Below are 17,454 nucleotides of genomic sequence, written 5' to 3' on the forward strand. Positions count from 1 at the left end.
GGCAGGACAGTCCAGGGCGCGTGGCAATCTTTCGAGTGCCACTTGCACATAAATGTCTTAGAGATGAGAGCAGTGCTTTTAGCGTTGCAAGCCCTTCAGGACTCTCTTCCCACAGGGACTATTGCAATTCAGACGGACAACATGTCCGTAGTGTGGTACATCAACAAATGGGGCGGAACCAAGTCCTATCCCTTATGTCGAGAGGCACTCAGACTTTGGCAGTGGGCGATTTCTTCTCAGCGTTTTCTGATAGCAACGCACATTCCCGGGATGTCCAACGTGATTGTGGACAAGTTGAGCAGGGCTTTTCTCATGCCTCACGAGTGGTCTCTAAAAAAATCAGTGCTGGAAGAAGTCTTTCGAAGATGGGGCCGACCTTGCTGCAATCTTTTTGCTACTCCCCAAAACAGCAAGTGTCACGACTTCTTCACCCTCACCCCTTTACCAGGCCAACCCACCAGAAACTCTCTAGTCCACGATTGGCCCCGGGAACTTCTGTATGCTCCCCCCCCCCTTTCCACTGATCTCTCAATTAATTCAGAAAGCTATCGCCTCGAGAGTCACCATGATCCTCATTGCCCCTTACTGGCTTCAACAGATATGGTTTCCGTTCCTCCATCATTACCTCTTGGAGCAGCCTTGGCATCTGGACCCAGTGCCAGATCTTTTAATCCACCAGTCGGGCCAGTTGCACCACTCCCTCCAATCTCTCAACCTCACAGCGTTGTTTCTCCGATTCCTACCCTAGCCAGGCTTCCCTTAATCTCTCATTCGGTCCGTGACATCCTGATAGCCTCTCACAAGTCTTCTACCAGAAGGATTTACAATAGTAAGTGGAAGCGTTTTTCCTTCTGGGCAGCATCAAAAAACATAGACCTCTTCACTGCACCTATCCAGTCTATCCTAGACTTCCTGGCAGAGCTCTTTCATTTAGGCTTTTCCTCATCTACCATTAGAGTACAACTAGCTGCTATATCTAACTTTCATGTAGGTGTCTCGGACTCCAGTATTATGTCCCACAAACTCTGCAAAGCCTTTCTAAGAGGTGTCTTTTTGCTCAAACCCCCAATCAAAGATCCCCCACCTCAGTGGGACTTGAATTTGGTCCTAGCATCCTTGATTCTCCCCCCCTTCGAACCTGCAGCTTCATGCCCTCTTAAGTTGCTCTCATGGAAAACACTTTTTCTAGTAGCCATAGCATCAGCTAGAAGGGTATCTGAACTTCATGCTCTTTGCAGTCGTCCTCCTTACTTAAAGACATAATCCGTCCTTCTTGCCTAAGGTTTCCTCTGAGGCAAACCTAAAACAGACGATTGATCTTCCCGTCTTCTTCCCTGATTATTCCAACAGGTCGGAACAAAAGTTACATTTTCTAGATGTTCATCGCCAACTTCAATATTATTTAGACGGGACTAAACAGTGCAGGAAATCTGACCAGCTCTTCCTGTCTCATGCGGAAGGGAAATTGGGCCTTCCAGTTACTAAAGTGTCCCTTTCAAAAGATGGCTTACCTCTATAATTACCTTCATCTATGAAGTCAGACATCAAAAACTGCCTTCAAGACCTAGAGCTCATTCAACTAGGGCATTAGCTACATCTGTAGCCTTTCAGAACAGGCTACCAATAGATTCCATTTGTGCAGCAGCCACATGGGCTTCTCCTCATACCTTTATCTTGCATTACAAATTGGATATGGCCTCCAGAAACCATGACATCTTTGGTTCCACTGTTCTCAAGAGTCTGTTCCGATAGGCCACCCAGGGTAAGGTGCTAGGGACGCGGTCCCATCCAGCAAGAATGAAGGCGAGATTGACAACTTAACATTTAGAAGTTATGTACCTACCATAACGTTCCATGTTAGTTTTCTTCTTCTCGCCTTCTTTCTTGCGTCCCACCCTCCTTCCCCCTAGCATGGACAGACCGATAGAAATTTTTGGGATCTTACATTGGGGTTTTTTCTTCCTACATGTTCTACTACCTCTATTCTCCCTTTTATGTTTGTGGTAGCTTACATACAGGTTTATATATAGAGGTGGGTTCCTTTTCTCTCTTCTCCATACTATGGAGACCAGAACTGCTTGGTTTTAGCTATCAAACGAGATCTGAGTAGTTACCGCCTAGCATTGTGGGATATAGGGGAGCCTCGAGCCGGTGGAATAAGCTCTCGAGCTTTAGTATTGGCCGAGTCGGAGCCGAGGATAGTCTCCGAACCCATCCAGCAAGAATGAAGGCGAGAAGAAGACAACTAACATGGAACGTTATGGTAGGTACATAACTTCTCATTTTTAATTACTGACAAGTTTGCATTTTAAAGACTAATGAGTAGATCAGAGGTGGTTGAGTTAGGTGGGAGGTTAACTCTTGATGCAAATGTGGGTGTTAGGGCATTATCTTTAGCGTTATAGGTAGCCAGTTATGGCCACTGTCCGAGGATGTGTTAGAAGAGCTGATGAGAGAGGCATTCTTTTGCCAAATTTGAAGAGCCTTTGTTGGGTTTATGTCCAGTATAAGTCATTGTAAGAGTGGTAGTTGAAAATTAAGGTGGATAAACTCATCTTTTTTCAGCTATGTCATTCAGTTGACAGAGCTGTCTGGGCTTTATTGAAGCAGTTAAATTTCTAGTAAGTCATACTTTTTATTAATGCATGAGCATTGATCTACTTAGTGCCGAGCTGCATTGGTTGGGAAGGTCTAGTATGAAAGTTGATCCTACGATGAGCTGAACTTAAGCACAGACGGTTTCAGCGTTAGGTTCAGTGTCTCTAGATAGGAAAGCTTTTGAGTGTTTCTAGTAAGGTATTATTTTTGTTACTTGTAGGATAGAAGTTTTATTAATAACATTGTATTCTTTTTGTAGAATGTGTATGTGAATATCAACCGAATAATGTCTGTGGCCAATCGCTTAATGGAATCTAGCCACTATGCATCCCAGCAAATCAAACAGATTGCCAGTCAGCTGGAACAAGAGTGGAAAGCTTTTGCTGCTGCCCTTGATGAGCGCAGCACTTTACTTGAAATGTCTGCAATTTTTCACCAAAAAGTGGAACAGGTTTGTAAGTACTTTATTTTGGGAGAGGAAGTTGATAAAGATGTTAGCGGTTAAATGATAATCATTTGTTTTTATATGTTAAGCTTTTTTGTGTTGTAGTTTGTGTTTTAGGAAAGTGTACAGTTTGAAACAGTAGAACAGTATGAAAAACGGACTTAGAGCTTCAGACCTATTTTTTTTTCATTTTAACTATTAGCATTAAATTAACATCACTATAATGCTGATAACAGAAGCTCTGCCTTTCAGAACTGTCTTGCGTTTTTCATGTGACATGGTGAAAAAAAAATCATGTTTTAAAGTTTTTAAGCCAACAACTGAAAAGAATGACATAGCATATCATTTTTATAAAATGTTTTTGGACTTAAAAACTCTGAGTTGGTTTCTAGGAGCTGTTGCAACCATATATTTTTTAGCAGAGATGCAGCAGTTTTGATGCATGTTAATTCTGTGCCTTGCAGATTAAGTGGCTGCATACAGCCAGTAAGTACATGCACCTATGTTGTCATGTGTATACCAGGTGCTTTGGAAATAATTTCTGTGGCTTCCACTAGTGCGGGTTATTCCAGGTGCAGTGTTTACCTTATCCCCTGCCTAGATGGGCAAACTGGTATTGGCACTCCTCATTGCCCTCCGCTGCTGCTTCAAGCATCCAGTCTTACTAGTTCGGTTTGTGTTACTAGTGTTTTATTCAGGGGTGAAAACCTTGCTACACCATTGCCAGCTGCAAAAAAAAGTTAACTTTCTGAGTCTGACTTATCTTAAAAACCTCTCTTTGTTTCTGCTGGGGTATTGTTACACACTGTATTGTATTTGAGTGAATAGTGTAGTTGTGTATTTTTTTTTATTTAACATTTTTGTTTGCCAGGATAGCCCAACTGGATAACAAGTGTCCATTTTCAGCAGAGTCCTGGGGAGATAAACTGCATAAGTTTACAGAGAAGAAAAATTTACAAAAAAAAGAGACATTACAGAATAGTAGTAATATATATATATATTTATGTGTGTGTGTGTATATATATCTATATATATATATATATATATATATATATATATATATATATATATATATATATATTACTACCATGTGCGCATATATACATATATATATATATATATATATATATATATATATATATATATATATATATACATCACATGTACATACACTCGTATATAGGTTATTTCTCACACGTGGATAAGGTATAGTTAGATGGTGGTGGTTCTGTTGTCCAGGATAGATTGAGTGTAGAAATAGTGAGTGGCCGAGGCCTCACGGTTGAATAATGTAGTATGTGATAAAGTGGTGGCACTGGTGGTAAACTTGTAATTCAGCATTGCATTTGGTGCAGTCCTACTTTAAAAAAAGAAATCCAGTTTTATGGTGGTGTAATGATGGTTGTCTTTTCAATTGGTTGCATCTGTAATCCATGGTGGTGTGGTTTGGGGTGAAAATCACTTATGACTTTATCTAGTCAGATGATTTTCAACCTTGCTACAAAACGCTGTATCCAAGAGTGAAAAAAATCTCATCATTGACCGTAGTTTAAAATCACACTAATACATACCATTGCCATAGTTTATTGTAAAGTTTGGGAGGAAAGTAAAATGTTATGTAGCTAAGTCTTGTGCCTTTTTAGTTTCCTTTTTAGTTTCCTTTTAAGTACAGTATTTAGTATACCAGCATTCCTAAAAGCTGCTGATCCCAGTTTTTAGACTTTTAAGTAGGGAAAATTTCCGGCAGTTTTGCATTTTTTTTTTATCGATTAAGCAGGATATGTCAAATACACAAAACTGCACACAGTACAGTAACAGACTGTAGCAACAAATCACTAAGTGCAGGGCTTAGGTTCATAGGTTGGTACCAGGCTATCGACTCTTGGCTTTTGCATTGGTAGACACTGTTGTTTTTGTTAAATTGTTGACTCGTTGCTGTGTGGACTCCCTTTCCAGTCTGGTAACATTGATTTTTCTGAGGAGAACCTTCCTCAGCCCCACCTCCCCGAGGATATTTCCTTTAGATTGCATACCCTGATGGAGTATTTCAGATGGGAAGCTCAGGTCTACCTCCATTCAAAGAAGAGGGTTGGAGAATTCCTAAATCGGCCTGAGCATAAACTTCTTACCATTCCCCCAGTCTTAGAGGTGGTAGACAGTGTCTTCCTGGTTTCCAGTTTACAACCAGACTCTCTTCTCCCTGCCTCTCAAAAACCTAATGAATTTTACAGGGTTCTAGATTCTCTCAAACACCTTTTTAATAACTTTAGGTTGATCCTTCAGTGGTGATTCGGGGTCCTAATGGAGAAAAAGCTATTTCTTCCAAAAATCCTTTACCAGCAGAGAAGGAAAGCAGAGCCTTGGGCAGGTTTGGAAAGAAGGTCTACACATTTCTGTTATCCTTGTCATGAGCACTTTGAACTGCCAGTTTCATGTGGTAAAGTACCAGGAAACCATTTTTGACCAGATGAAAAAAAACTGTGGGGTTTGAAAAAAAGGCCCCCCTCAAAGAAATTAATGAATTTATGCAACTCCTGCTGTCAGGTGGCTAAGCACTTACTGCAGTGTAGCTGTGATGCTTTGGAAGCCTTCATCAGGGCAGCAGCCAAAGGCTCCATCATTGACATGCCTGGCTGAGGGAGCAGTCCCTTCCTGAACATGTCAAATCCAGTCTCCTGAATGCTCTTTGGACAAAGACTTTTTTTTTGTCCTAAGACTGGGACTATGCTTAAGAAAATGGAGGATAAGACCAAGTCCGTGCAAACTGTCAAGGAATTCCTTCAAGTCCAACCTTTTCGTTTCAAACATTGGATGTCCTTCTATTCATATGTTGCAGTATTCTAGTTGAGATTTCCTGCCCTCAGGTGACTCGTACGTCGGCTCCTATACAAAAGCCTCAGCTGGCTATAAACCAGGGGCCTTAAATGTGAACTTTTCAGCCAAAGACCGATGCATTGTGCATTCACTCATCATCAGACGTCTCAGTAAAGCTAAGCAACCCGTTGGGTTTATGGTTTTTCATATCCGATTGTCATTGCTTAGGCTTGGTTTGTTGTAGCAGTTTTTAGCTGATGTTGGGTAAAAAGGGTAAATGGCAATGCAGGTGCCAGATACCCCGTAAAGACGCACATGATAGGTGTGTTTTTTTTCTTAGGCCAGAGCAGGATCATTCTGCTTGCTCCATTTGTCAATCGTTTGTGCCGTAGACCCTATGCAGCCATCTGGCTGCACTAAACCTCTACTTAGAAAACCAACGCCTTAAGCGGTTAACCCTAAGAATGGATCCCGCCTTGGAGGCTGCGTCAGAACCTCCACCTAAGAAGCCCAAGTTTCCTAGGCCTTGTTCGCCTGCCGCTCTGTTACCGCACACCCTACCAGCTGCCGATTTAGGAGCTGAGGGGCACCTGGTGGACCCATCGACTTCATCGATGACCTTTGGGGGGAAGCCGTTGCTCAGCCGACGACCGGCATGTCCTCGGAGCCAACCCAGACCCTGACTACCATCGAGGGGGAACCAGAATCTGTGTTAACTCTGACCGGGATCTTTACTTTAGATATTGTTCTTACTAAACCTGATTCCAGGCAGGTTCCAACGGCAACACCGGCTAAAAAGAATCCGAAAACCAAGCATGCCTCTTCCACTGCTGAAGGCGTACTGGCTTGGCAGTACTTCACTTCCTCCCTGATGCTGGCCTTTGTGGCCCTTAGGCCTCCAGCTTCATTCTCCACTACTCTACCTTTGCTCAGCCCTAGGCCTGCTTGAGCCTCTTCCCTACCCCCATGACATCTCAGGTTAGGGAAGAAGAGCATGATGCTTCCTTTTCCTCCTCAGAGGGCTCCATATCTTAAACCTCTCAAATTGTATCTCCGCAGGAGTATTCTGATGTGGAATCCACTGAGGTGGATTCACCCCCTGAGGATATTACATTTGGTGAGACCATCACCAAGATGAAAGTCTATTTCTAATGGAATACCTCACAAATGACTTACACCCAAAAGAGGTATTTTGTGCTTCCAAATTGAATCCCCCTCCCCTTCTGCTGTTCCTCCAGTTCTGCCCACATACTTGAATGCCTTTAATTCTGCATCTAAGGCCGGATACTCTCAGCCACCTGCCCCAAAGTGACCAGGTCGCTTCTACAAGGTGCCTGATGAGCAGGAATTCTTAGTCAAACGACCCTTGGCAGACCCAGCAATGATTGCCACCTACCCTGATAAGCAGTCCAGGCTCCTTCCCTCCGCCTCACTCCTACCCACTGATGGACAGCAATTCTATGGATAGGATTGTTAAGAAGATATACACCTCTTCCACATTGGCTTTCAGAGCCATTAACTATCAGACTCACATGACTAAATATGCTCTGGACTTGGTGTATCAATCCTCCTCCATGCTGGCTTCTATCCCTGACAGCCCCATTAAGGCTGACATCTCCTCCAAATTTTCTCTGGCTACACAAGTAGCCAGACACTTGATTAGGTATACCTATGATGCTACTGAAGTGTTTGCTCGCTTTGCATCTGCTTCTGTTCTCAGGAGATACTCCTGACCGAGACTTCAAAATCTCCCAGAAGACTTCAAGTCAGAGATCTTGGATGCCCCCCTGGATCACAATTTCCTTTTTGGAAAACAGTCTGCAGATCTCTTTAAAAATCTGCAAGAAAAAAGTAAGGAATTGCAGGACATAAAACATTTACTGATGTCCCCCATTCCCAAGTACTACAGAAACTATCCAGCTAAAGCCACCTTTGTAAGGCGAAACCCAGCCCAGACTGGTACTTCATTTTCCAGATCTAGAAGAGGTGCAAGAAGACCCACCAAGTCCAGACCTGCTGCCCTGCATTCTCAGCCTAGACAACCCTTTCAGGACAGAGGCGGCCCCAACAGTGTGTGACTGCCTTGCCCATATTCCACTTGTAGCACGCCTTCCCCACTGCCTCCCCTTCTGGCAAACCATAACCTCGGATCAGTGGGTACTATCCATAATCCAATAAGGATATTTCCTCTCTGGGAAAGAAAAAACACCCATGAGAGGCATCCCATACCCCCCCCCCCAAAAAAAAACATCTCCTCTTTCTATAGGGTCTGACAGACCTACTGAAGCTGGTTACCATAGAACCTGTTCCCTCGGGACAGGAAGGAAAAGGTTTCTACTCCCGTCTCTTACTGGTTCCCAATAAAGACTGCTCTTGGAGACCCATCTTAGACCTCTCCTTCCTAAATCTTTACCTTCAGGTGCCCACCTCCAAAATGCTGTCACTTCCCACCCTGTTAGCTCTCATACCAGCCAATGCTTTCATGACCACCTTGGACCTAAAAGAAGCCTACCTACACATACACATCAATACTTCCCACAGATGATTCCTGTGTTTCTCTGGGCCCTCCTCTCATTTCCAATTTGCTGCTTTGCCCTTTTCTTTGTCCACTGCCCCCCCCCAAATGTTCACAAAATGCCTGGGCCCGGCAGTTGCCTTTTGCAGAACTCTGGGAATTCAGATTTACCCCTGTCTGAATGACATCCTAATACTGGCACAGTCAAAAGATACCCTCTCAAATCATCGGTACTTCACCATGTCCCTTCTGCAGAATCTAGGGTTCACCCTGCAGAATCTAGGGTTCATCCTCAACCTTCCGAAATCCTCCTTGAACCCAGACCAGTACAAGATTTTTCTGGGTTGCAGAATCCGAACGGACAAAATGAAGGCCTTTCTTCCACAGGACAAGGTACTATCCCTGACCTGCCACTTTAAAGAACTGCTACAGACACAGGTAATAACTGCAAGGCAATTCCTTCGACTCCTGGGCTTAATGGTAGCAACCATCCCTATGCTACCACTGGCCAGAATGCATATCCGCAAGCTACAGTGGTACCTCATTAACATTTGGTCTCAGCAACTGAATCACTTGGAACAGGTAATTCCCCTCCTTCCCTGTCTAAAGAAAGAAATCAGCTGGTTGAGCCAACAAGTCCAGCTAAACCCGGGGCTTCCATTTCAGCCCCCCCCCCACCCCCACCCAAGTAATGCATACAGATGCCTCAGATTCAGGTTGGGATGCAACAATGGCATTTTACAGGCTTCAAGCAAACTGACACCTTTCTTTGAAGGCCAAACACATCTATGTCAGAGAAATGACAGCAGTCTTCTTAGCTCTAAAAACCTTTACCTCTCTGCTTCTACGAGGGATTCTTCCAATAGTAGCAGACAATACCACTGTAATGTTGCACATCAGAAAACAGAGGGACAAAGGCATATCAACTGTGCAGACTAACCCTGCTGATATGGGATCTAGCCTCTTGCCACAACTTGTCCCTGCAGGCAACCTACATCACCTCGCAGGACAACAAGCAAGCAGATCTCCTAAGCAGGACATCCTCTCCACAGCACGAATGGATGCTAGACATGACTGTCTTCCTAGATGTAGTCCACCGGCGGGGCACTCCTCCAATAGACCTGTTTGCCTCCCCTCAGAACAGGCAGCTGCAGACTACTCCCCTCTAGCCTGGAGAGTAGATGCTTTTAAAATCTCCTGGGAGGGGAAGTTTCTTTATGCCTTCCCCCCTTTCCTAGTGATTCAGAAAGTCCTCCTGAAAATCAGGAAGGGCAAACTGAAAATCTTGTTAGTGACTCCCTACTGGCCAAGGCAGCACTGGATGTTCTTCGTGTTTCACTGTTGCAGTCTTTACATTTGGGTAATCTGCTGGCAGGTTGCCCTCAGTCGGCCTGAATTCCAAAGTCTTGGGTCCTGCGTCGGTTGCTGTCTCATCTTCCATGATGTCAGGTCGTCAAGGTTATAAAACAAGCACCAGACGCCATTTTCTTTAGTCTTTCTTGCCACGCGGTGCCCGAAGCAGAAGCAATTAGCAAGTGCTGGTCGGCCGACTTCTGAAATTTTCGAGTTTCAGAACCTAAGTCTTTACTAAAGCTAAGTACCCCATTGGGGAAATTTTTTTCTTGCTCCATACCCATGTCAGAAAAAGTTAATTGTATTACTTGTGGGAAGCAACTACCTCATAAGGATTTTCATTTATACTGTATTCCTTGCCTAGGCTCTGATCACAATGTGTCTGGCTGTCTGTTTTGTGGTAGACTTAACCAGCGCACTATTAAGCGTCTGTATATTTTTGCCGCAAAATATTTTGGAAGCAGATTTAACTACCCTGAAATGTCGTCGGATAGCAATCCGACTACCGGAGTACACAAAAAACGCAAAGAAAAGGACAGAGAGAGCCGTCTAGGTCCAAAACCGATGACGAAGCTTCTCCTAACCCAGTCGCCGGTACTCAGTGAGGTGCTTTCGCAGCCCCTGATACCTGCTACTTTCGAGTCGCAGACCCCTACCGAGACTCATGTGGAGTCCGGCATGCCGCGAGATTCTCAAAGTATTGTACCCAGGGATGTCTCTCCCTCGGATGGGTCCGGAGCCGCTGAGCAGGCACCGGCTTCTGAGGGTGTATTCAGGCCTCAACATTTTTATGTAAAACTGACATCAGCTTCAAAATCAAAGACAAAAGCAACTTCTACAGCTAAAAAACAAAGCGCATGAGCCACGTGCACAGGCCTCTATGCCCAAAAAACAGATGATCAAAATGGCTGAAGACCTAATTACCTTGATCATGGGTTCCCAACCCCCTCCTCATAAGAGGCCTAGGCAAGACACTGATTATCTAGGCAAGACACTGATTATGAATCTTCAGATCATGTTTCTATCTCTTCTGATTTCTCTAATGATCAGGAATTTATCTATACCTTCCTATGAGGATTCTGATGCAGAGGAATCTATCCTATCTGCATCACCTCCTGAGGATTATTCATTTGGAGAAACCTTGCGTACTTTGAGGGAGCATTTTCACTGTGAGAGAAGATTGCTCAGAATCAGAGGCATGGGGATTTCCATCTCCCTCAGCGTTGGCCTTTAGCAGTACCACCTGTTTTAGACATTGTGGATGATGTGTTTTCGGAGTCGAGCTTGACTCCAGACTCCTTACCTCCGGCTACCAGCAAGCCAGACAGATATTACAGGGTCCCTGACTCGCACACATTTTTATTTAGAAACCCTGCTGCTGACCCTGAAACTGTTTCACAGGGTCTAAAGGGGGGTTAAGGCCTCAACTGCAAAAAATCCTACCCCCTCTGACAGAGATTCAAAGGCACTGGATAGATGGGGAAAGAAGGTTTATACATCTGCAACCTTGGCAATTAGGGCCTTAAACTGCCAGTTTCATATGCTCAAGTATCAACAACATGTTATGTCATTGCTGAAACAGAAAATGATGATTTCTGAATGTGCAGAAAATAAAGAATTGCGGGTATTATTGCATGCAGCTGAACAAGTTGGAAAGCATACTTTGCAATGCGGTTTTGATTCCTTAGAGGCCTCCTGCAGGGCCGCAGTTACTGGATCTGTGATTAGGAGGCATGCCTGGCTAAGAGAGAAAAATTTGCCTGATAATGTTAAAGCTAAATTACTGGATGCACCTTTACAGCATGATACTCTGGTATTGAGGAAGAAGAGGTTTTAAAGAAAATTGAAGACAAAGCTAAGTCAATGCAAACTGTAAAAGACTTCTTACAAGTGCAGCCACCAAGATTCAGTAGACACTGGCCTACAAAAAAATTGGCCCTGTCCTGTGTCCGACAGAGCTCAAAGGGGCAAATCCAGACGCCCTAAAGGTTCTAGATACCAGGCACAGGATTTTTACAGGTCAAAGCAATGGGGTGCTTCTACCTCCAAATCTGGAAGAGATAAAGCGCAACCCTACAGAAAAAAGTCTCAATGACTTCCCTGTCCCATCACCAAGCACTTAATTTTGGCAGCACCCTTAGGGGGATAATTGGCAGTTAATAGCCCAGGACAAGTGAGTGCTAAACAGTATCTCAGGGATACAGATTCCACTTCCATACTCTGCCAAAGGCAAATGGTTGGCTGGATCTGCCAAAAAATCAATAGGCAGAGGCACAGAAACAGGTTACGTCCCTCATGGATATGGGGGTTATTCAGCCAGTACCAGAACAGGAAAAAGGACAAGGTTTTTATTCGACTGCTCTTGGTACCCAGAAAAGACAAGGCCTGGCACCCAATACTGGACTTAATTTTGAACACATACCTGGACATTCCAAAATTCAATATGCTAACTTTACAGCAGCTTCTGCCCATGCTGGGCAAGAACGCTTGGCTGGTGACATTAGACCTAAAAGAGGCATACCTGCATATCCCAATAAGGAAAACGTGCAGAAGATACCTCCATTTCAAGGCTGGCTCTATGCATTACCAATTCTTTGCGCTGCCCTTTGGCTTATCTACTGCGCCCAGGGTCTTTACAAAGTGCCTGGCACCAGTAATTGCATTTTGCAGACAAAAAAGTATGCAAATTTATCCTTACTTGGACGACTGTTTCATTCAAGCAGAGAACAAGGACATTCTTCTTCAGCACCTGACGTTTGTGAAAAGGCTTCTAACATGTCTAGGGTACATAATAAACGAAAATAAATCACAGCTAGTACCCTCGCAAAAGATAACATTCCTGGGTGCGAGCTTGAATACAACTGCCCAGATGGCTTTCCTCACGCCAGACAAACAAAGGCAACTGACTACTTACTTCAAACTGATGGCAACAAAAACCCGGTTATCTACAAGACAAACTCTGCAGGCTTTGGGGTTCATGGCATCCTGCATCCTACTGATTCCATATGCAAGACCGCATATGAGGAAACTACAATGGTACCTAAAAAGTTTATGGAGTCAACATTGTCACAGTCTGGAAGCAATGATTCCTCTCATTCCCTGCCTACAACAGGAGTTTCTATGGTGGGCAAAGGCATGTCATCAGAACATGGGACGGGCTTTCACTCTACCCCCTGCCAGCCAGACCTTAACAACAGATGCATCAGATTATGCATGGGGGGCCCACCTGGCGGGAAGATAAATTCAGGGCATGTGGACCCCAAAACAAATGCATCTGCATAGCAATCGAAAAGATATATTAGCTGTTCAAAATGCCCTGACAGCCTTCAAGGACTTACTTCATCCAGGATAACTACTGATAAAGATGGACAACACCACGGTGATGTGATATATAAACAAGCAGGGGGGCACGCACTCAAACCCCCTTTGCAGACTAGCCATGGTACTGTGGGACACCGCCTTGACTTGCCAAGTACATCTTCAAGCTCAATTCCTGCCAGGAAAGCAAAATACTCTGGCAGACAATTTAAGCAGAAACCTTATGGACCCTCACGAGTGGAAACTAGATCCGCAAGTCTTCAGCATGATAATAAAGAAATGGGGGAGACCGGATATAGACCTATTTCTCTCTCCTCGAAATTATCAACTGAAAAAAATTCTGCACAAGGACTTGTCACGGACAAGCATGGAAAGTGGACGCCCTATCCTTCAGTTGGAAAAACCTATCAGTTTACGCCTTTCCTCCTCTGCCTCTTCTTCCCAAGGTACTACTAAAAGTCAGCCAGGAGAAACCAAAGATGATACTAATTGCCCCGGACTGGCCCCGCCAATACTGGTACCCAATCCTAAGGAACATGTCTCAATTCCCAGCTTGGTACTTACCTCAAATACCTCACTTACTATCCCAGCAAAACAGTTAAATCCTGCACAATCCGCTCCAAACACTGAACCTGGCAGCATGGCTGATCATGTAGTTATTCAAACACCACGTCTCAGGCTGTGATGGATGTCATTTTGGAAGCCAGAAGGCCTAGTACTAGAAAATCTTATGCTGATAAATGGAAGAGATTCTATGCTTGGAACCAAGCATAAGTAACTGAAACAGCTGAGCCAAATATTCCTCACATTTTACAGTACTTGACTGAGATGCTTGACAAAGGCCTATCTTTTTCATCATTAAAAATCCAAGCCACTGCCTGCTCGGCTCATTACAACGAAAAGCCACCAATCTTTTCTCATCCTTTACTAAAGTGGTATCTTAGAGGGGCCAAAAATGTAAGGCCTCCCAGATAACCAATTCCTGCATAGGACCTCAATTATGTGTTGGAAAAGCTCACCGTGCCTCCATTTGAACCAGCTGCTACTGTAGACCTAAAGTTCTTATCATGGAAAACAGCTCTGCTCCTGGCAATTACTTCAGCAAGAAGGGTTTCAGAGCTACAGGCCCTCATGGCTGTGGAGCCTTTTATCATTTTTTACCCAGACAGGATGTCCCTGAGGACCAATCCTTCATTTATGCCTAAGGTGGTTTGCAGTGTGGCTCTTAACCAAACTATTCATCTGCCAACCTTTTATCCAAATCCGCAGAACAAGGGGGAGTGGATTCTGCATTCATGGGACGTACACAGACAACTAAGATTCTACATGAGCAGGACTAAATCTCTAAGAAAAACTGAGCAGTTGCTAGTGATATATGCTGCAGGATCAGAAGGAAAGGCTATTTCAAAGCAGACTATTTCAAAGTGGATAAGCTGCTGCATTCGTTTCTGCTACTTACACCATGGCAAACCTGTGCCCAAGGGCATTAGGTCTCATTCCAGCAGAGCTGCAGCTACATCAGCAGCCTTTCTCATAGGAGTACCAACCAAAGATATTCTAGAGGTTGCTACTTGGAGTTCTGTTCATACTTTTACAAAGCATTACCATTTGCGTCTCTACTCTAAGTCCAGGGCCGGCTTTGCCACTGCAGATGTTCATCGTGTTACACTGCTGCAGTCATTACACTTGGGTTATCCTGCCGTCAGGCGGTTCCCTAGTCGGCCTGAGTTCCAAAGTCTTGGTCCGGCGTCGGACGCTGTCGCCGCCTCCCTGACGTCAGTGTGACAGAGGTATATAAGATGTAGCAGACGGCATTCTCTTCAGTCTTTCTTGCAGCGCGGTGCCCGAAGCAAAAGCAGTTTGCAAGTGCCGGTCGGCCGACTCTTGAGATTTTCATTTCTGAATCCAGATCCGAAGTCTTCTACAAAGCTAAGTACCCCGTTGGGGAAACTTTTTCTTGCCTCAGACCGATGTCAGTAAAAGTTAATAACTGTATTTCTTGTGGGAAGCAGATACCTCATAAGGATTTCCATTCTTATTGTATCCCATGCCTAGGCCCAGACCACAACGTCACTGGTTTTCGGTTTTGTGCTAGGTTTAACAAGCGCACTATTAAACGTCTGATTTTGCCCGACATTACTTTGGCAGAAAATTTAATTACATGATGCCATCGGAACTTCCGACGACCGCTATTCATAAAAAGCGCAAAGACAGACAGGCATCCGAGGCCCAAAACTGACGACGAAGCTTCTTCTAGGCCAGTCGCCGGTTCTCCGGTTTTCAGCGAGGTGCCTTCGCAGCCCCTGATGACCGCTTCTGCAAAACCACAGGCAGCCACCGACTCCATAGCGGAGATGGCTGGGCCATCGGACTCCCAAGTTTTACAGACTACAGATACCGACCCTGCAGAGGGATCCGGAGTACATGAGCCACCCGCAGCTTCAGAGCGTGTCTTCAGACCCAGTCAGCTTAACATTAAACCCTCTTCTAAGTCTGAGCCACCTCTTACAACAAAGAAATCACAGTCTCCAGGACAGGCCTCCATGCCTAAGAAACAAATGCTCAAAGTGGCCGAAGACCTGATCGCTCTGATCAGGGGGGTCCCATCCCCCTCCTGATAAAAGGCCCAGACAGGATGTGGATTATGACTCCTCCGACCAGGTGTCCATTTCCTCAGATTCTTCCTCAGACATAGGTTATTCTTTACCCCCTTATGAGGATTCTGATGCTGAGGAATCCATTCCATCAGCCTCTCCACCAGAGGATTACTCTTTTGGGGAAACTTTACACACCATGAGGGAGCATTTCCATTGGGAAGGCCAGGATTATTCAGAATCCAGGAAAAGGCTCAGAGAATTACTACTTTTGCCTCAACACAGACCCCTTGCTATTCTGCCAGTGTTAGATGTTATGGATGATAAGTATACTGAATCCAGTTTAAATCCTGATTCCTTACCTCCAGCTCCAGTTAAACCAGACCGGTATTAGAGTCCCTGACTCGCATAACTTTCTGTATAAAAGCCCAGTGGCAGACCCAGAAACTATTTTTCAGGGACCCAAAGAGGTTAAGGCCTCATCAGCAAACAATCCAGTTCCCTCTGACAGAGACTCCAGAGCATTAGACAGATGGGGAAAAAAGTATATACATCTGCAACTTCATCAATGAGAGCTTTAAATTGCCAATTTCACATGTTAAAATATCAGCAATTTCTGATGTCTCAGTTGAAACAAAAAATGCTTTCAGATACAGATCCTTCTAATTTTAAGGAAATGCAGGATTTATTGCATGCTGCTGAACAAGTGGGAAAACATGCTTAGCAATGTGGTTTTGATTCTTTAGAGGCCTCCTGTAGAGCAGCAGTTACAGGCTCTGTCATTAGAAGACGCGCATGGTTAAAGGAACATACATTACCAGATCATGTTAAAGCAAAACTACTGGATGCACCTTTGCAGCATGATGTCTTATTTGGAGTTAAGGCACAAGAGGTACTAAACAAAATGGAGGATAAAGCAAAATCTATGCAAACAGTGAAGGATTTCTTACAGATACAGCCTCCTCGATTTACCAGAAACTGGCCAACAAAGAATTGGTCTTTTCCTGTTACAGACAGACCTCAAAGGGGCAAATACAGACATCCAAGAGGTAGAGGACAGCCACAAGGTCCTTACAGGCCTCGACAATGGGGCGCACCAGGCCAGAAAGAAGAAGACAGACAACAACCTTTCAAAAAACAGTCCCAATGACTTCCCACTACAGCTGCCAAACATCTCTCTTGGCAGCTCCATTGGGAGGAAAACTGGCTCTTTTCTGTCACAATTGGCATATGATCACCAAAGACAAATGGGTCCTCAATATCGTTTCACAGGGTTACAGGTTCCACTTTCACACTCTGCCAAGGTTAAAAGGAATGCCAAATCTGCCACCAAATCAAAGAGGCTCAAAAACAAATTACAGCACTCATGACCATGGGAGCTATTCAAAAGGTACCTCCACAGGAACAGACAAGGATTTTTACTAAAGACTCCTTCTGGTACCCAGAAAAGACAAAGCCTGGAGGCCTTTTCTGGATCTTTCATCTCTAAACACTTATTTGGATTTTCCGAAATTCAAAATGTTGACATTGCAGCAGCTTCTTCCCATGCTGGGCAAGCAAGCTTGGCTCGTGACCTTGGACCTCAAGAAGGCATACCTGCATGTCCCTATCAGACAAAACTGCAGAAGATGCCTCAGATTCATAGCTGGTCCAATACATTACCAATTCTCTGCACTGCCCTTTGGCTTATCTACTGTGCTCAGGGTCTTCACTAAGTGCCTGGCATCAGTAATTGCATTTTGCAGACCGAGAGGAATTCAAATTTACCCATACCTGGACGACTGCCTAATTCAAGCAGAGAGCAAAGACATTCTCCT

The 17,454-nt window shown here is 44.4% G+C and overlaps 1 protein-coding gene across 1 annotated transcript in view; it reads left to right on the forward strand.

Annotated features, from left to right (window-relative positions):
- Positions 1-17,454, forward strand: part of TRIO (trio Rho guanine nucleotide exchange factor) — a 5,137,669-nt gene that overhangs the window by 734,554 nt on the left and 4,385,661 nt on the right. The window contains exon 7 of the mRNA XM_044065600.1: positions 2,858-3,049. Within this exon, the coding sequence (XP_043921535.1) occupies positions 2,858-3,049 (192 nt within the window). The remainder of the gene's footprint in view (positions 1-2,857; positions 3,050-17,454) is intronic.

This window comes from Protopterus annectens, chromosome 3.part0 (assembly GCF_019279795.1).
Source record: "Protopterus annectens isolate FY-2018-M chromosome 3.part0, PAN1.0, whole genome shotgun sequence".
Classification (NCBI taxonomy): Eukaryota; Metazoa; Chordata; order Ceratodontiformes; family Protopteridae; genus Protopterus; species Protopterus annectens.